Source organism: Trichosurus vulpecula, chromosome 4, assembly GCF_011100635.1.
Source record: "Trichosurus vulpecula isolate mTriVul1 chromosome 4, mTriVul1.pri, whole genome shotgun sequence".
Classification (NCBI taxonomy): Eukaryota; Metazoa; Chordata; class Mammalia; order Diprotodontia; family Phalangeridae; genus Trichosurus; species Trichosurus vulpecula.
Window position 1 is genome coordinate 43,830,545 of NC_050576.1, and position 21,548 is coordinate 43,852,092.

Below are 21,548 nucleotides of genomic sequence, written 5' to 3' on the forward strand. Positions count from 1 at the left end.
GACAGCCTCCTGTCGCTTAAGAGTGAAAGCCATACTGGAGTTCACCAGTCTAGAGTGAGTACCGTAGAATTCACTCTGGATTAGCCAAAGATCATGCCAAACAGATGGGTGCCAAATCTTCACATCGCAGCTCCAGCTGTTGAAAGCTACATGCACCTTTCCTTGGGATAGTAAAAAAGAAAAAAAGTCAAATATTTTTTGATTTATAATTTGGAATATCCTATCTTATAAAGAGGAGCAACTAGGTAGCACAGTGGATAGAGTGCCAAGGCTAGAGTCAGGAAGACTTATCTTTCTGAGTTCAAATATATCTTCGGATACTTCTTAGCTGTGTGAACCTGGGCAAGTCACTTAACCCTGTTTGTCTCAGTTTCCTCACCTGTAAGATGAACTAGAGAAGGAAATGGCAAACCACTCCAGTATCTTTGCCAAGAAAACCTCGAATGAAGTCACAAAGAGCCAGACACAACTCAAATGACTCAACAATAATCATATAAGGACACATTAGATAAATATATCACAGAATAATCCATATTGTATAACAGACAGTGATTGAAACTATTAAATATGACACATCTCTAGATGAAGAACCATCTAAGTCGGTTGCCGTGTATGTGGTTTTCTTTCATGCTAAAAGTCTTTTTAAGATTCCATGTTATAATTTTGCTATTGCTTTCATAAGAGCAGCTTAAGGTTGACCAGCATTTGAACTGCGGAATGTCTGGATGGCTCAGGTCTTGAGGTTTTGAAACTGGTTACCTATCATTAAGCCCACTATCAAAATTGTGACTTATAATAGAGCCCTGGTCCAAAATTTTTATTTTGGCAACTACACCTTGATTGCATAACTAATGAATGAATCATTCTCAAAATGCATAAGAATTGTGCTCATTCCTTGACTTATCTAGTTTTATCCCACTGAGTCAGACGTTGCTAAAGAGGTCAGCATCATAGTAAAGAGGGAGAGTACAATAGGGTAGGTAAGAATGCTGGTTTTGGCATGAACTTCTGATCCTGCCCCTGACGCATTAATAACTTTGAGGCCCTGGAAAATTCATATCACCTTAGGTACTATAGATGCATGTCCATGACTGCTTTGCTAAGCCCATAGATGGATTGTGATCTGTGTTAGGGTCCTTTGGAAGGCCTTTCTGGCTTTTCCCTGCCCTTCCTCAAACTATCAGCTATCTCCCTTTGGATATTGCTTTGGACTTATTCATATATTCAAATACATATTGTATTCTCACCCCACCCCCTAAGTAGAATGAAAGTTCCTTGAAGTCACTCTGTTTTTGTCTTTGTGTCCCCAGGAGATAATTCTGTGCCTTGTATACAGTAGGTGTTTAATAAATGTCTAATTGAATTGATGCAATTTCTCAGCCTCTGTAATTGTGGATCCTTTGTATTTTTCCCTTACTCTGGAAGAACAGTTCTCAAACTTTTGATCTCAGGACCCCCTTACAACTCTTAAAAATTATTGAGGACCCCAAAAAGTTTTTGTTCATGTGGGCTATATCAGCATTTCTCATATTAGAAATTAAAACTGACAAATTTTGTTCTATTTATGAATTCATTTAAAAATAACAGTAAAAAGCTCATTTCAAATTAATATGAATAACATATTTTTATGAAAAATAACTATTTTTCATAAAGAAAACATTTATGAGAAGAATAGCATTATTTTACATAGTTTTGAAAATCTCTTTAATGTTTGGCTTAATAGAAGACAGTGGTTTCTCCTGTCTGCTTTGACATTCAATTGTTGCACTATGTTGTTTTGGTTGAAGTAAATAAAGAAAATATGGCTTTACACAGATGTAGTTGGAAAAGGAAGGAGTATTTTAATAGGTAAACAACATATTAGTATTATTATGAAAATAAGTTTTTAATTCATGTACCCCCTGAAAGTGTCTAAAGTCCCCCAGCACGAGAACCACTAATCTAGGAGTCCAGGTGAAAACATGCTACTGATGTGAGATAGAGAGTAGAGAATGTACCAAGAATTCTTTCTCCTACATACCAGGGGCTCAATTAATGCTATGAATTGATCCTTTGTCTTAGTAAAATGGTTGGTGATATTTGCAAATGAATCCACTTTTTGGTAGGGTAGGGTAAGTTACATATCTCCTTGTAAGAGTAAAAATGCGTCCAGTTCCATTTCATCTCAAGAGAGTTCTCTGTCCTAGCTCCGATGTGGCGCCATCGTTCTTATGCTCCCCTTGGGTATTTTCCATTCTATCCTTGCTGTGCATTTCCCATCTTCCCTCCTCTCCCATTTCTTGACCTGAGATCTGATGAAATCAACATCATCATACTGTTTCAATCCCCATCCCTGGGATTTCCCAGACCAAAACAGCTTTCTTTGAACTCCACTCACTCTTTGTGCTTTGTTTCTTGCTACTAAAATGTATCCTCCTCGAGGGCAGGTACCACCGGTACTCCTCACTTTGGCATTTTCCGTCCCAGCATTTACCACATTGCTTGTCACATAGTAAGCACTTCATAGTTTCTTAAAAAATTCATTTGTTAATCGAAGGACACTGAGCTTATTAATGCACAGTGTTTCAGATCCATTCCTGCTAATGTAGAGATATTCTCTCTGTCCAAGACTGACTACTTCTGTCTCTGCTCAAATCCCCTAAAACACCAGATTTCCATTCCCTTCTCTTCTGTAAGAGGAGTAATTTCAGAAGGCTCCATAAGCTGACACAGTAATAAATAGACAAATAAATAAATAAACACACATCTATACATACATATACATACATGTGCACATATATACATATACACAGTATATGTATACATGTGTATATATGTATACACATACTGTGTGTATATATGTGTATGTGCGTATATACATATACATATACATATACATATACATATACATATACATATACATATACATATACATATACCTACACACACATGCATGGTGGTGAGGACATTAGCTAATCTTAAGAAGACATTAACTAGTTAACCCTAATGAAGACATTAACTAATCCTAATCAAACTTCTCAATGTTGGTCTAAACACAAAAACCCTGACACCCAATCCGGATGGGTTCTAATGGGTTCATGATTCTAATACGAGTGGTTTGTGTGTCTAATCTTGTACAAACAGCATTGACTTTTCCATGTGAATTCAAAGAATTAGCATCTACTATGTGTCCTGGAGCCGTGCTAGGCCCTGGCATTACAGAACCAAAAACAAAATAGTCCCTGCCCTTGAGGAACATACATTTTATTTGGAGAGAACAAGATACACACAAAAATGTTAAATATACAAAAAGTAAATGCAGAGTAATCGGGAAGGTCTAATAGAACTAGCCCCTGACTGGCGACACCTGAGCTGAGCTTTGAAGGGAGCTAAGTATTGTGAGAGGCAGAGGTGAGAAGGGAGTGAGCGCATTTGAGGCACAAGGGAAGAGAGGACGATACAGCTTTTGTAAATACTTGGAGGCAAGAGATGGAACGTTTGGGATTTGTTGTCATTTAGTTGTTTCAGTCCTATTGACCCTTCATGACTCATTTTGGGGTTTTCTTGGCAAAGGTAATGGAGTGGTTTGCCATTTCCTTCTCATTTTACAGATGAGGAAACTGAGACGAGCAGGGTTAAGTGACTTGCCCAGGCTCACACAGTTAGTAAGTGTCTAAGGCCAGATTTGAACTCGGATCTTCCTGACTCCAGGCCTGGTGCTCCATCCACCACATCACTTAGCTGTCCTAATGTTTTGGATGACGAACAGCAGATAGATAAACTTGACGAGACTACAGAGAGTGCAGTATTGTCTGGGAGAAATAATGTGAGAACAATTTGGAAAGCTAGGTTTGATCCAGATTATAAAAGATTTTAGGTGCCAGAGATAGGAATTTACATTTTTTCCCAAAGTCCAGGTGGAACTATGGAAAGTTCTTGAGCAAGGGACCAATGTGGTCAATTAAATTACTTTGTGATTTTATAAAATGGAATCACTATAGTAAAAAGATATATTGCATAATTCCTGAAGTGAAGGTATTTATGCTCATTTGAATAGCATTTGGTTTATACCAATTATTGTCTAGTCATAAAAATCACAGAGTCTCTAGTTGGAAGGGATCTTGGGAGTCACCTAGCCCATAGAAGTCACTTCCCTATGGAAGGAAGAAGGAATATGTCTGTAACATTCCTAATAGGTTTTAATCGAGCATTTTCTCGAACACTTCTGATGATGGAGAATTCACTATCTCATGGTCCATTCCATTTTTGCCACCTTCTAATTGTTCAAAAAGTCTTCCCTATACTCTTCTAATCTCTACCTTTGTCAGGCTCTTAGCCATTGGTCTCTAGTTAGATCATCTGAAGTCACACAGAACAAATCTAATCTCTCTTCCTCACGATTATCTTTCAAATATTCTAAAATCACCGTAACATCTTCTCCAGGCTAAGCATCCACAATTCCTTAAGTGTCCCTCACATGACATGGTTTTAGTTTTCTCTCACCATTCTGTCTGCCTTCCTTGGGATGTGTCATTAAAGTATGGTATCCAACCTAAAGACATATTCCAGATGTGGGCTGACTAGGGTAGAATATGGCAATACGTGACAGTGTCACTTTTTACAAGAGACCCTTCCTTCTCCACCTTCGATCTACCTCAATTACCTTAGCTATAGTTGGTATCTGAGAGGCAATTTTCATGGTGAATAAAGAGTGTGTCTTAGATTTGGGAAGCCCTGGGAAGCTCATATTCTACCCTGGCACAGACTGGCTATATGACCTTGAACAAGTCACTCCATCTCTCTGTTTGCCAGGTAACTTTCCAAGGCAGGGGTTGACAAGCTATGGCCCATGGGCCAGATGGAGCCCTCCATCTGTTTTCATGTGGCCCAGGATATTATAAAATGTAAAAACCATTCTTATCTCTCAGGCCCTACAAAAATAGCTGGTGGACTAGATTTGACCCATGGTTTGCTTACCCCCATCAAAGGTTCTAAATAGCAATCTGCATAAAGAATCACACCTTTAAGACTTCCCAATACTAGCGAAATCACAAGACTAGCTCCAATCAAACCAAATATGCTTGTATGCGTACATATCCTAGAGAGAATGTAAGCTCCACCAGGGCAGAGAATGATGAAATAATAACTGTAAAGTGTTTGTAAATGGTAAAGTATAGTATTATTCTTAGCAAGTATTTTCATCCATGGATTACCAGCACCCTTACAAGGCTTGGCACATGAAACGCACTCATGGACTTGTCCCTGACTGTGGTCTCTTCTGTCTCTGGATCTGTCATCGTGATGGATGGATTCTTTGATTTAGATACTATTATTTTGTGATTTTAATTTTTTTAAGTTGAATCAATTCTTTAGTCATATTAAGTGAATTAATGTATTTCTGTCTGGCTCTCCTATCCTTTTGCCATTGATACTTTGGATAAAGTACATGACTTTATTTTTTTGCCTATTATATTTAATCTCATTAGATCCGGCCTATTTTGCAGCTTTTCAAGATCTGTGTGGATCCGGGTTTTGTAACAAGAATTATTGTCTATCCCTTCCTGCTTTGCAGTCATTTGGCGTGATAATATTTTTGTTGATCAAAGGCACTAGGTGTTTCAGTGGCCAGAGTGCTGGACCCGAGTCAGGAAGACCTGAGTTCAAATCCTGCATCAGACATTTACTAGCTTTGTGATTCTCAGAATCATTAGTTCTCTCTGCCTCAGTTTCTTCATAGGTAAAATGATAACAAAAGTACCTACCTCACAAGGTTGTAGTGAGATTCAAATGAAATAAGATGTAGAGCACTTTGTAAACTTTAAAAGACTATACAAATGCTGGTTACTGCTGCTGCTGCTAGGCGGTGTAGTGGATAGAGTACAGGCCCTTTAGTCCAGGAAAACCTGAATTCAAATCCAGCCTCAGACTGGCTGCGTGACCCTGGGCAAGTCACCCTGTTTGCCTCAGGTCTTCATCTGAAAAAAAATTGACAAACCACTCCATTATCTTTGCCAAGAAAATCCCCAAAACGGAGTCACGGAGAGTCAGACATGGCTGAAACTATTCAACATTATCATTATCAAAGGGCTCCTTTCCTTCCTACTTCTGTATTAAATTTTAGATTTTTTAATGTGATTCTTAGACTCAATATTTGACCAAGAAATAATAATTCTTTTTCTTTTCTTTTTCAGGAAAGCCCTGTTCCTTTTTCTTACACTATGTGCCATAGAAGGTACTGGACAAATCCCAGACCAAGGTGAGAAGGTTTCCTTGTTACTGCTTTGGTTCTATAAAGGGTCGGCTGCCAAAGAGTAGAAGCAGCACATGACTTTTGGTCATCACGGCCTGAAATGCCGCCCTGCAGAAACTAACAATGAAAACATTCCCGGGAGTACAGTGTGAATGTGAGGATAAAATAACTCAATTTGGGGGGAGAAGGGAGGCAAGTGACCTTTTCTGAGTCACTCAGATCTTCCGTCTGAGAAATTGCTTACATTTTTAAGCAAACGCCCCATAAAAGAGAATTCTCATAGAGTGAAAAAGCTCTGATTGTGACCTCACAGGAGGTGGGCGTTCTTGGGGGTGGCCTCCTGGGACTGAGTTACCTTTGCACTTCTGGAGACAACACAGGCCTATAAGAAATGTTCAGTCTGGATTTGCATCATTAAGAGACAAAGTGAAATCTACATACTAGTGGGTTTGGGGTTTTCCTTATTTCAGATGCAGATGTTGGTTAGAAAAGGGTTCAGTATTTCTGGTTTGTGTGTTTGTTTGTGCCCGCTGTTGTTGTGGTTCTGGGCTGGGGGAGGCGAGGCGAGGGGTTACCGAGAACATTCTGTGAGGAGTACAGAAATGAGAACAACACAGACTGGCATGGCTGCCTCTTAAGTGATCTTTCAGAAGTTACAGAAGTATGGCGTCCTAGACTGAGAGCTGGAGGGGACCTGACAGGCCATCAAGTCCAGCCTCTTCATTTTACAGATGGAGAAACTGAGGCACAGAGGAGTTAAGTGACTCCTGTGTCTAAAGCTCTATTACACTTTAGTAAATATATTTTCTTCTGGGTGTGATTGACACATTTGCCTGAAAATACCTCATCTGCAGTGAAGCAAGGAGGTGGCACTGCGGATAGAGCACTGAACTTGGGGGTCAGGAAGGCCTGCATTTAAATCCTATCTCAGACACTTACTAGCTTTGTGACCCTGGGCAAGTCAATTGACTTCTCTTAGCCTTAGCTTCCTCATTTGTAAAATAATAGAATTTATTGTAAAATAAAATAATACAATTTATTTGTAAATTTATTTACAATTTATTACAAATAAAATTTATTTGTAAAATAAAACAACCTTACAAGGTTGTTGCAAAGATCGAATGATATAATATATAATACTATATAATATGTAATATTATATATAATATTCTATAATATGTATCATATCATATCGTATCATATCATACCATGTTATATTATGCCATATCATATTATACAATACAATATGATATTATATCAGATATTATCAAATATTATAGTAAAGTCCTTTGCAAGTTACAAAGATGTTTATAAATATGAGATAATATTTTCATCGTTATTAAAATGGAATAAGTCGGGGTGGGAGGGACCTGCAGCCTCAATACCACATGTGGCTCTCTAGGTCCTCAAGCGTGGCCCTTTGACTGAATCCAAACTTCACTGAACAAATCTCCTTAATGAAACGATTTGTTCTGTACCCGAGGACCTAGAAGGCCACATGTGGCCTCGAGGCCTCAGATTCCCCAGCCCCAGAATAAGTGATTTCGAGCATCTAAAAACAGTTACTTTTTGAAGAGCGAGCCAGAACAGAATTTATGTAATTATAGGTTACTCAGCTTTATTACCTTATTCATTTACAAAATACAATTATAATAAAACAGTGCTCAAGATGGTTGAGGCTCCTTTGGTACTGACAACCTCTGGCATTAAAAGTTATATATGAGACTTAATTATGTTGCGTTTAGTACATAGAGAATCTTTTTTATCTCTTAGATATTAGTCCTGTTAAAACAGACATGAGAAGATGAATTTTTGCGATGTTTTCCTGAGGCATTTGTTTATAATGCTGCATTTCCTCGTGACCTCTCCTCTGCAGTAGAGAAGCATAGTCCTGCCACATAAATCAGCATGTCTATTACTTGATGCTTCCTTCTGCATTGGTTGTCCACCACCTCTGTGGGTCCCCTGATGTCACGACTGGCATTGTATTATCTGAATTCTGAAATCTTCCATTTTCCTTTATGTCCCTGGGGTCATCATTCTCCTGCTTGCCTTACTCTGTATCATTTCATACAAGCCTTCCCAAGGAGGAAGCTTTGGGGAGACATTACCCTCCTGCGTGACTCAGAGCTTATTTTCCATTTGTGAGGTGTTATCTGACCTTTGATCATGCCAACATCCTGGAGTCATGCTCTTAATACCAAAGATTTAGAAACAGCATGAAGCAGTGGGTTAGGGGGCTGGACTGGGAATCAGGAAGACCTAAATTCAAATCTTGCCTCAAACACTTACTTGCAGGTGACCTTGTGCTAATCATTCAATCTCTTTGCGGTGGTTCTCTCTCCTCATAATGTAAAATAGCGGTGGAAGACCAGATGACCTTTCAGCTCTCTTCCAGCTCTAAGACTATGATCCTATGATGATACATAATTTTGCAATCTCAGATTTTACTGCCATTAGGCAGCCCTACTAATGCTCCCAGTCTTAAAGATGTGTTTGGCCTCAGTCTTCCTGATACTGACAACTGATAGAAATGAACCACCAGAAAATGGGGTCTAATGGAATTGTAGAATCCCTTCAGTCCATATGGTATATCAGGCATCTCCTTGTAGACACAGCCTTCAGTCTAAGGTAGAGAGGTTCAGATCTCAGCACTGAAGCTTACAAACTGTGCAACCTTTGGCCAGGTATTTAAAGCCATTGCATCTTAGATTTTTTTGTCTTTAAAATATGAGGGATGCCCTAGATAACTTCTGTGCTCTCTTACAACCTTAAATCTATGATCTTATGATCCTTGAGACATCTGGGCCACAATGAAAAACCACATGGTCAATAAAGGGAGACAATACTGTTCTGCTAGAATTAATTAGGATAGCTGGAGTTTTATTTCCAATTTGGTCAAAGAATCACAAAATTTCAGAGTCCGAAGGGATTTCAGTGTCCATCTAGTCTAGCCCCTGTCTTAAAAAAGAACACCCCCCCCATCCCAATTCCCAAAGAGTCTTGAACTTGGGAGTTCTGAGTAGCGGTGGGCTAAGCCTATCAGATGTCTGCTATATGTTTGGCATTATGCTGAGCCCATGGGAAAGGGGGGAGTGGACCAGCCTAGGTTGGAAATGATAGGTCAAAGCTCCCATGCCAATCAGAGCAGATCCAAGTAAATGAGAAGCCTGGGAGAGATAAGGAAAGCCAGTCTTAACAAAATGATTAAATGATAATAACAGTCATCATCTCCTCTATAGTATATCTGATAAAGTCTCTGCTTGGTGACCTCTGATGAAGAGAGGAACTCACCATATCTAGTGACGGCCCATTTCCACGCCTGAGAAGCTTTCACTGTTAAGAATCAAACCTAAATGCTTCTTTGCAGTTTTCATGGATCTTTCCTCATCCCGTCCCCTGTGGCCAAACCCAACAAATCAAATCCATCCTCCACATGATTCTCTTACCTTAAACAGTCACACATTTTCTCTTGGTCCTATTTTCACCCTTCATTCAGTAAGGAAAGTAAGCCCTTCTGTTTAGAGACACGGTCTGCTTGATTCCTGTTTGAAAGTTGATCTATGTACTGAACGCTTACTCAGATTTAGGGAATGGGAAGTTTAAGCATGCTGCTTCATTTTAAAGTCTCAATCGGCATTAGTCTTTCCTGCACGCGGTGCATAATGGTTTCTGTTGTTAAATATCACTTGGGTTATTTAAAGGACATCCCTTGTGCCTTATAGATTTTGGAATCCTATACAAAGGATATTGCTTTCCAGAAATGGATATGTCTCTGTGTGTTTCTTTTTAGAATTAGGAATGAATTAAATGTAATCTGTAGACCAGAACCCCAAGCTCTGGGCTTATATAGACTAGGTTCAATCTTAGGGCTCCCCAAATTCATATAACTGGCTCATTTTGCCCCCAGCTGAGTGGGAGATTAGCTCATTTCTAGGTCTCTACTAATATGCATAACAGGGTCCCAAGTTCCTGCACGCAGGCAACACATATTTATTAAGCACTGGTTATGTGTCAGGCACTGTTTTAAGTTCTGGGTGTACAAATACAAGGAAAAAGACCCTGCCTTCAAGGAGCTTGTATTCTAAGAGGTAAGACAACACAAAAAAAAAGAAAAGTGAGATTGAGGACAGAGAAGACTCCTGCTTGGGATCATGGTGTCAAGGTCTGGAGCATCAGAAGCACAGCCAGGAAGGGGATGAAGTATGACTGGCCAGGGCCTGTCCCCAGAATCGAGGCCACTGGAAGGAACTCACTGATGGGAGGAGGGGAGTGGCATGACAGAGGGATATTCTGGGGTGAGGAGACTCCAGACACTGAGGGAAATTCTAAGCTAAGAAGGCGGCTAAGTCATGGTGGATGAGGGACGGTATGATGTAGGATATAGAGTTCTAGATCTGAAGACAGAAAGACCTAGGTTCAGATTTTGCCTTTGACGCTAAATCACTGTTCGACCTGGGAAAGTCATGGTAGCCTTTTAGTCTAAACCAAATAGTCTGGTTTCTGTTGTTTGGGTGTCTTGGTATCAACTCTCCCTTCCAGGCTGGAGGGTTAACAGCCACTCAGAGGCCTAAACCCACTGCTGATTGTCATGGGAGCTTTTACCCGCTCCATTTCCGACCTGGGCTGCTTTGTCCTTGCTTAGGCAGCCTGGAGGCCTTCTCTACTCCCAGGGACTCACCATATTGATGCTGAACTTAGTGTGGATGCCCGATTGGCTCAGCCCACTATGACTCAGAACTCCCAAGTTAAAGGGATCCTTCATCCTCAGCCTCTCGGGTACCAAGAATTACAGGTGTTTGCCCCTATACACCCAGGTTCACCCATGTATTCTGAACAGAAGGCTTCACCAGAAAGTATCTGGTAATCGGTCATCAAGCCCCTTCTCAAAGACCTCCAGTGAGGGGAAACCTATGTCCCAAGGCAGCCCATTACTTTACAGGCTAACTCTAATTTTTAGGCCCTGGAGTCAGGAAGACCTGAGTTCAAATCTGGCTTCAGAAACTTACTAGCTATGTGACCCTGGAAAAGTCACTTAACCCAGTTTACCTCAGTTTCCTTCATCAATAAAATGAACTGGAGGAGGAAATGACAAACCACTCCACTATCTCTGCCAAGACCAAATAGGGTCATGAAGAGTCAAACAAAAATGAAACAAAACAACAACAAAATTTTGAGAAAGTTTTCATTTATATCAAGTCTAGCTTTCCTCTTCGCCACTTCCACCCATTGTCCCTCCAGAGGCATTGGCCTCTGAGACCATACAAGGTGGCACAGTGGATAGAGTGCTGGGCCTAGAGTCAGGAAGACCTGAGTTCAAATCCTACCTCAGACACTCACTAGCTGGGTGATGCTGGGCCAGTTATTTAATTTCTTTGAAATCATTTTCCTCGTCTCAAAAATGACAGGGGTTAGAGTCAATGGCCTTTAAGGTCCTTCCAGCTCCAAATCTGAAATACTGTGATAATCCATCTTCCACTTGACAGTCCTTCAAGTACATGAAGGCAGTTTTCCTGTCTCTCTTGAGCCTTCTCTTCTTGAGGCTCCATCCTCGCAGTTCCTTTAAGCAATATTCTTATGGCATAGACTTGAGGCCCTTCTCCAACCTGATTGCCTGGGTATTCTCTAGTTTATCAAAGTCATAAGACCATCGAGTCACAGAATTTCCTTATCCTTAATTCCTGTGTATTCTCACAAAGCAGGCACTAAACTCAAAATGAGTGTATCTAAGGTGCTTTGCAAAGCTTAGAGCAGAGTAAATATCATTCGGTATTATTCTGTCAGTCTTCTCTCTTTTACTTAAACAGACATAAAACATGTGTGTCTGTCTTTAAAGAATGGACTGCTCTTTACAAGAGGAAACTCTTTTAATTCATATTGACTTAAGTAGCTAAAAGAAGGGAGCAGAAACCCATATTCCTGCCTTCAGTCACCAAGAACTTCGAGATAAAGTGAAGGAAAGAAATGCCCCCTTGTATCATAGTTGCCAATAGTCTAGATGGAAGATTTTTTTAAAATTCCCCAAATATTCCCCTTCTGCTCATGTCTGCCACTGCCACAACCACTACCGCCATCACCACTACTACTACCTCCACCACAACCACCACCATCACTACCATTACCACCACACCATCATCACCACCACCACCATCACTTCCATCATCATCATCATCATCACTGCCACCATCACCAACTATCACCACCATCACCACCATCACCATTGCCTCCATCATGACCACCATCACCATCACTACCACTACCAGCATCATCACCACAACCACCATCGCAGCCTGGGCCATCATGTACCTATCCTGAAGATTAGCTTATAAATGGCAGCTGAGGATATTTTCACTCTTGTTCTCAGTAAAGCAAGCAAATACACATGGAGGAAAATAGTTTTTAGGAGGGGATTTTGAAATAATAACTAATAAAATAAAAATAGCTGCCATGTATGCTCTATCTCATGCTCACGTATGGCTACAAAGTGTTTTATATGCAGTATGTTATTTGTAAGCATCTTGAGACAAAGGCCTAATTCATTTTTGTTTTTCTACCCCTCCCCCCATGCCTGAACACAGTAGGAACTTAATGTTTAGGGAATTTAATTGATACTTACAACCACCCTAGAAGATAAATGGCATAATCATTATTAGCATTTTAAAGATGGGGAACTATGGCATAAATGAGAGGCTGTTATACAGCCAAGTCCAGTGTGGGATCTGAGAGTTAAACTTGGGTCTTCTAGTCCAATGCCATCTCCACTGCATCATGCTTCCTCTATGTTACTAGAAAGGAGACATAATATTTCCCTTTTGCCCTTGAGGTCCCATTTACAAAATGAAAATTTCATGCAAAGGCCAGAATTTTCAGTCTTCACAGACTTTTATGACTTGTTCTACTCTCCATCCTTAATAAAAGGAAAAACTAAAAAAAAAAATCCAAAATAACCCCAGACCTTTAGAAAATTGAAATATATACTGTTCAGGGTGAATATGAAAAAATGAATACACTTATCAGCAATATGAAACTCAAAAAACAAGTACAGTGGTCTTGGGTCACCAAAATGAGTGTCCTTTGGAGACGTCTCTGGATTCCTCTAAGTTCTAACTAAAATCTCATCTTTTCCAGAAACCATTACCAACATCTCTTAAATCTAGCGCATTCCTTTTGTTATTAATCCTGCATATAGTTATTTTTGTCTCCCCTATTAGATTGTGAGCACCTTGCAGAGCTCACAGAGACTGTCTTTTGCCCCACTTTTTTATCCCCAGTGCTCACCACGGTGCTGGCACATAGTAGGTGTTTATTGTAAATGTTTATCGATTGATTGATTGATGGATGGATGTGACACCAGGACTTACATGCTTGGATGTCCAGTCATGGACATTCATCTCCCCTCCAGGAAATTTCATTCTATTCAACGAAATAATTAGTTGCTATTGATGAATATGTCCTTTACAAGCCGGGGGGCACCTAATAGTTGGAGCTGTGAGAAGTAGTGCTCTTAGTGTTATTTAAATATAATTTATCGTGTTTATGATTGCTTTATTGCATAAGATGTTTCAGTGTTTGTTACTTTAAGCTGTATTTCATCCAAGAGAAAGCATAAAAAGTCTTTTATTAACAGATGTAGGAGTCTGGTTGATGTTTTGAAACTCTGAGTTTGGGTTACTCACTCATTACAAATGATCGTTTTTCATGGATAAATTCATTGTTTTCAGAATGGATATTATGAGGAATTGGCAGGCACCCTTCCTTTTTCTAAAACAGTAATGTGTTTTCCCTCTTCTCTGCCTATGCCGATTGGCTCACTGCCACTAAAATCTTGGCACTGTTACAATGTCTCTAACATGATGACTAACGACCATGCAAGGTGTGTTCCTAATTTCCAGCATGCATGCCATGTTCAGTTCGTGCTCCCTATGTCTGAAAACCACATATGTGCAAATCTCAGTGGGTTTTTTCTGGAGGTTATTTCCTATAGAAATTAATCTGAAAATGCTTTGATTGTAAAGAGAGAGGCAGTTCACACTAGCTCGCTATAGGAGTCCCCAAACATTTTCAGTTAAAGACTCTCTGTAAGCCCTCAACAAAAATCTTCACAGCTAGTTTATAAAAACTCACTTAATGTTTTATATCTAAGTTTATATCTTTATGTCTTATAGTAGATATCTGCCTTCAAAATCTGTCAAACTGTCCTCACCATTTATCTTGAAATGTCCGTGTTGGTATTGGTGTTTGGTATTCCGTATCTTAACCTTTTTTCACACCTTAACTTCCTCTATCAATCAGGATGTAATCTGTTTTGGGGAGCCGCTGAACTCATTTTGTGGGAAACCTATAGGTGTTATAAGAACTCTTCTGGACATAGTATTCTGTGGAGTTAGTTCAGTGGACTGAAATCCAGGAAACCCATGGTTGATTGCTTAAGTTGGTGTCTCATTGCACTCCTCAATACTTCAAAGGATCCATGATCTCAGAATTAGGGGTGTCCCTTCCAACAATGCAGGTCACAGCCTGGGTGACTCTTGTCCATATTCTCCTGTAAATCTTTCACAGGGTGTCTATCCAACAGAAGTTCTCTAGTTCTCTTCCCACCCTGGAGATACTCCCTCCCTTTCTCCCTCTCGCACTCCCTTCCTTTACTTCCTCTGTCTCTTCCTCCCTTCCTCTACTTCCTCCCTTCCTTTACTTCCTCCCTCCCTCTCTTCCTCTCTTCCTTTACTTCCTCCCTTTCTCCTCTCTTCCTTTTCTCTTTCTTTCTTCCTTTCTTCCTTTCTTCCTTCCTTTCTCTCTCTCTCTCTCTCTCTCTCTCTCTCTCTCTCTCTTTCTTTCTTTCTTCCCATTGTATAGATACCAAGAGTGCATTCAGGCATGCATTATATCTAGGCACTATCACAACATGACAGGCCCACCTGCTTTTCCAGATACATATTTCTCTGCTAACATTCTTTATGCTGCTTTTCTTCCACAGTTCTTATCTGGTAATGTGTTACAGCTTGCTCATCTTCCTTCTTCCCCATCCCCAAGCCTTTCTACTGCCCTTTGGTTGGCTTTCAACTTCAATAATTTGGCAGCTGTGATATCTCATGACTCGTGGCCATACAACATATGACTACACAATGTAGAATAAGTGGAGGTATGGCAATTTTCCAGTTTATTTGAACTAGAAAATCCAACTCAGTAATTGAGATTGGAAAAATTAATCCATTATATACCTGTATTATCCAAATAATTACCAATTCTCTAGTCAACTTTTGTAGACTCAATTAGAGTGTGATCTTGGATAATTTATTTAACCTTATTGGCTGTTTTTCCTGCCTATAAAATACTGCAGAGAACAGAGCTTGCCTCATATCACCAGGGTGTAATGAAAATTTAAGTCACAGTTTTCATCACTATTCACATAGCACCTTTTGTGTATGGAATGGACTAGATGGCTGCTGAGGTCCCTTCTAGTTCTCAAGTCTGTGATTATTTAGGCTAGTCTTATCTCTTAATTGTAAGTGTCATTGTGGGAAAATCAACTGAACCCTAGTCCCTGCTGAGAAATGCAAGATGTGTGAAATTCAACGCATCCTTCTAGAAATTCAAACATACTATCATTTGTGCCTTTGGCTGAAAGTGAATGATGCTTCTGAGGTAACTAGGAGACCTTAGTTTCAACAAATGGGTAGAATTGGTAATGGGAAAAAATATAAATAGAACCTTAACTATGGCTTCTTGCATCCTATAAACCATGTCACATAACTTGATATGCCACACAGCAAAGAATATGATATACACATGAAGCTAATTCAACTCTACCCTACAATTTAGTATAGACTCAGGGTTAACTGCCATATAATCCCCTCTTTGATATTCACCACCATTGTGACTTTTAGCAAATCGTTTCACTTCCCTGGGCCTCAGTTTTCTTAACTATAAAATATAATAGCTGCACTAGATGGTTTCTGAGATCTTTTCTGTTTCAAGATCTATAGGATCCTGTGAAATAGAATTACAGTTTAATATAATAAAGTATTTAATATAGTACTATACTTCGTGAACCAATTGCTGTTTGTAGCCCTCATATGGTCTAAATCTCAGTTTATCCATGGTTTTTCATTCAGAGCCATTCTTGGCTGCATACTTCTACAAATCCTCCAGAGACAATCGACCTAAGAAGCTGGAGTCCTTCCTCTAGGCTAGGAGTTCTTAGCTTTTTTTGTGGGTGATGGACCCCTTTTCATAATAGTTTTTTAAGTGGATAAAATAAAATGCATAGAATGCATACAATATAATTATATTGAAGTACAGTTATAAATTTTTTTTAGGTTTTTTTAAAAAGATCATGGACCCCAGGTTAAAAACCTACCATTCTAGGTCTCTTAACAAGAGCAAAGAGCCCTCATTGATCTCCTCCAAAGTGCCGTGTGAACAACCTTGGGTTTCCAAAAGTTATAAAGGAAGAGCTCAAGCTCTGGCTGTTTCTACCACACTGGAAAATCTTTGAGTATGGTACAAGCAACAGATCACGTCTACTGTGTGAGGACCAGCCTGAGTAAACATGGAGAGGATCATCACTAGTAGCATGGACTCTAAGTAGAGAATTTTTGGCCAGTTGGCCCCTGAAATAGATAAGAATACAAGTAGTCCTGAGTTGTGTGTAGTGCTTTTTTGCTTTGTCAGCAATAGTGGCCAGGGAGAAATAAAGAGGGAAGAAAGTACGAAACCAAACGATTTTTAGACCTGCTGTGAAGGGTCAAGGTTCTTTCTTTTTTGGATCCATGGAGAGTCTCAGAAAGCCTACGTGTGCCTTTACAGTCTGGGGAAGCCTATATAGTCTGCTCTCAAAATAATATTTTAAATGTATAAAATAAAACACATAAGACTCCAAAGGAAACTAATTATACTCAAATAGAGTTATCAACTTTTTTTTTAAAGTTCATGGACCTAGGTTAAGAAACCTATATCAGAGACTTTTAGAGAAAGTCAACCATAATGATAATAACATTCTTATAAATGAAACCAGAAAACATAAGGAGGTTTCAGCTAAATGGAAGGATGACTTTCAGTTGCTCCTTAAAAGGACAAAGGAATCAGCAGAGATAGCTTCAGTGTACCTCAAAGGCAATAAAGATGAAGCAGGATTTCCTTGAACCCTTGATCATTTCTCCTTGTGGTATATATAATTGGCACATGAAAAAGCCCAAACAAACACATACACACACCATGAAGGTATTTGTAGCTTAGGTGCCATCATCTATTGCAGAAAAAGAAGTTTCATGTGGAACTTGACAAGATCCTCTAAATGAACTCAACCTATTCATTGATACTCAGTGATTTTAATGTGAATTCAGTCACAGGAGAGGACTGCAAAAAATAGTTAGAAAATATAGTTTGGGATTAAGAAATGAACCAGAAGATGTTACAGTTACTAAATTTCACAGAAGGCATTAATAATGTAGGAGACATGGTCCTCATAACTAGGAGATGCTCACTCCAACCACTGGCTAAAGGATGAAGGATAATGCTTTCATAAAGGATCATAGATCTTGAGATGGAGAGGACCTGATAGGTTGTCTAGACAAATGGAAAATCAATGAAGCCAATGTGTATTTGAGATGATATTGTCATAGGTCATAAAGACTTCATTTGAAATTTAGTAATAGTTAATATAATAGCATCATTAAATTACACTTGCCAAAAAAATTTGAAAAGAAAACTGCCCAATGGATAGAGCACCAGCCCTGGAGTCAAGAGCATCTGAGTTCAAATTCAGCCTTAGACATTTACTAGCTGTGTGACCCTGGGCAAATCACTCAACCCCAATTGCCTTCCTCCCTCCTCCCAAAAGAAACTGCTAGTAAGTTATTTTTATTACTCTTTGTTTCACTTAAACCCTAGAAACCTGTTTACTCAGCTATAACATGGGGATAATAAATACCTGTAGTAGTTGCCATGTTAGACTGTAAGCTCATTGAAGGCAGAGACTCTAACCTTCTTCGTATCTCCAGAACTTAGCAGAGTGCCTGGCATATAGTAGGCACTTACCAAATGCTTGTTGACTTGACCTCACTGGATTGTTTTCCTGTAAGATGCAAATGACAGAATGCTTATAAATTACTTCGTGAACATTTAAGTTTTAAGTGCTTTGCAAATGTCAATATTATGATCTTGTTTTTCAAAAATATCCTCCCCACTAACCTGTCAAGCAAAACCCTCATATTTCAAATTGCTGTTGTGGATTGTGAATAGAGAAGCCTATTAAATTTTATATATTAACTGGCAAGGGTAATGACTACATAAAATTATTATCATTAAATACTGCTGATAGCATACCCCTGGTCACCCAGGCTCACAACTTCCATGTGATCCTTGAGACCTCAGTCTTACTCACTTGACCTATTCCATCTGTTGTCAAATCTTGTTTCTACCTTCACTATATCTCTGGTATACATATCGTTCTTTCCACTCACACAACTACCCTTCGCCTCCCCTTCCCATTCCGCACCCCACCCCCCAGTTCAGATTCTCAAAACTTCTTGCCTGGAGTATTATAAATAGTCTTCTAACTGCTCTCCTGCATCATCTCCCGCCTCTCCAATCTATTTCCACTTACCTGCCAAAATGATTTTCTTAAAGCTCAGGCCTCATCAAGTCATTTCTCCCACCCGATAAACTGAAATGGTTCCTAATTATCTCTAGGAGTGAATATAGAGCCCTGTTTTCCATGAAGTCGGCCACATACTTCATCATCAATCCCTGGAGGAGTCATGCTCAATGACCCCATTGGCCAGAGTTCTAAAGTCTAACAAAGTTGCTTTCCCCCCTACGTTATTTTAACCATTATGTAAATTGTTCTTCTGTTTCTTCACATTTCAACATTCGTCATTCTGGAGATTTTTTTAAAACAACAGATACTTCGGTACCAATGAACATTGTGATAACTGAGTAAAATCATGGTATTTGAAGAGAAGAGAAAATAAGTCTTAATAATCAAGACCGATCATGAAACAAATGTTCACAAACCCTGGTCCAGCACAAAATCTACCCCAATTCCCACCCAAATGATTAAAATTCAGATAGGACCAAAGCTTCTCTCTAGTCTGGGCCAATGACTAGTAATGTACAACATGTGTTGGCTATTAACATTTTCAAAAACAGTCTCATGCAAAATCTAGCAAAATTACAAAGGTGTTGACAAACAAAACATAGCAAATTAAAAAACAAAACTCTTGAATTTTTAAAAGTGAAATTCACCCAACTGTAACAGTTTCTTCCCAAATTGCTGACTTATAGAAATGAAGAAGAAAGTGAAAATTATTGCAAGGCACATCATGAGGCAAGCTGTCGTCTCCTCCAATTTTGTTGTCAATTACAAATCACTTAACCAACTGTTCAAAGACATAAGATGTCATGGGGATGGGTGCTACCTCCAGTAACACAGATGGCAGCTTCTCTCTGACTTCATAGATTGTGGGATCATTGATTTAGAGCTGGAAGAGAACCAAGGTCCTTCAGTCGAACCTCATTTTATACACAAGGAAACTAAATAGAGAAGCGAAGTCACTTAAAGTCATACAAGGTGCTAAGCAGTAGAGCTGGGGTTTGAACCTAGGCCCTTTGACTTCAAATCTAGTTTGAAAATACCACTTTTTGAAAGTAATTATTACTAAGTATTATAATATTATTATAAAATGTCATTATTAAGTGTTTTATACCTTATTATATAGTTTTAAGACTGTGGGATAAGTGCTACCATCTCGGTAACCCATGAAACAAAGAGAAATACTAATGGAGCTCCTAGTCTTGTGTAGCTGCATGACCATGGGCGAGTCATTGACCCTATCTCCCTCAGTTTCCTCATCTATCAAATGAGCTGGAGAAGAAAATGGCAAACCCCTCCAGTATCTTTGCCAAGATAACCCCAAATGGGGTCATGAAGAGGTGGACATGGCTGAAGTGACTGAACTGAAGACAGGTTATAGAGAATTCACATGCTTGTAGATGAGACAGGTATACAGTAGATGGAGAGTCTCAACGTACCTGTTACACCAAATGAAGAAATGTGTCAATATGAAATAAAGAAGGTTCAAAAGATACTGAGTCACAGATCTAGCTATTTTTTTAAAGCCATATTATCTATAGCTGAAAAATTCATTTCAAGAAGAGACTCTCTAATCTCAGATGACAGATAAGCAAACCATCGCTAGGCTGGGACTCAAAGCCCAGGGCTTTCATTCTACCAGCCTAGCCTTTGAGAACCCAGAATCCCCTTCAAGTCATTAAATAGAAGAAAATACTTATGGAGAGCAAATGATCTTATCACTGTCACTAAATAAATTGTTTGCGATATTGTCATGTTCAGAATAAAACCAGTGATGAAGCAACTAGCTTATTGTTTTTTTTTTGTAATAGACCTTTTAAAATAATGTTAAAAGCTGATACAGAAATATTCCATTGAAATTTTGTTAAAAGGAATTATATCCCAGCAGAATACTTGAGAAGCTCCAGGTTAGCTAATAAGGTTATTGGAGCAGTGGATTGTCTGCCAAGTGGGACCCCAACAGAATGGGATGATGGGACTTGGACAAAGTTCACTTTAATCATGGGTGAAAATTAGGGAAGGTCCAGGACATGGAGTCCTGCTGAGGTGGGGTGCATATAGTCAAGGAGGACATGGAACAGTGAGCGGAATTTTATCTGTTGGAAGAGTGGCCGGATGGAACTAGATGCCGATGGGGATGGAAGAGATGACAGAGAGGGTGCAGAAAGGGGGTTTGAACGGCAGAGAACGTGAACTTGGACCACTTCCCAGGTTTACCTATGGCATACTTTACCTCACTTGGCTTTAAAAAAGACATCCTCTGATACGGAGCAAATCAGAACCTGTCTAGGCTGAGAAACAGTCAAATCCACACCCATAGCTGCACCAGGTTCCAGTGTAGGCTGCCTTCTTGTATGGAACAATTTTCACGCAAAAAAATCATTTAGCATGAAGCCACAACCTCTTAAACAGGGGGTGGGGAATGTGAAAAGAATTTTTAACATGACATTCACATGGCTGAAAAAGCACAGATGCTTTTATCTTAATTTAATTTTTCTCTTATGTTTCTCCTATGAGCTAGGCTTTTGTTGAGAGTTATTCCTTTTTACCCTGTATTCTAAATCTCCCTTCTGTGATCTCAGGCGATGGGTTGCCAAGGACTTTGGGGAATGAAATGAAAGAGGGTAAAGTTAAATGTTAGTGTTCCAGCTTTGTGATCTTTTACATAAGGCTTTTTTATTTACTCTTATTTGACAACTTGTATGGCATTCCTATTCATTTGTTCAA

General features: G+C 39.3%; 1 protein-coding gene across 1 annotated transcript in view; it reads left to right on the plus strand.

Annotated features, from left to right (window-relative positions):
• The window catches only part of COL24A1 (collagen type XXIV alpha 1 chain), a 378,533-nt gene that overhangs the window by 14,079 nt on the left and 342,906 nt on the right, over positions 1–21,548 (plus strand). Inside the window, exons 6-7 of the mRNA XM_036755470.1 lie at positions 1,311–1,335; positions 6,171–6,235. Coding sequence (XP_036611365.1) covers positions 1,311–1,335; positions 6,171–6,235 — 90 coding nt within the window. The remainder of the gene's footprint in view (positions 1–1,310; positions 1,336–6,170; positions 6,236–21,548) is intronic.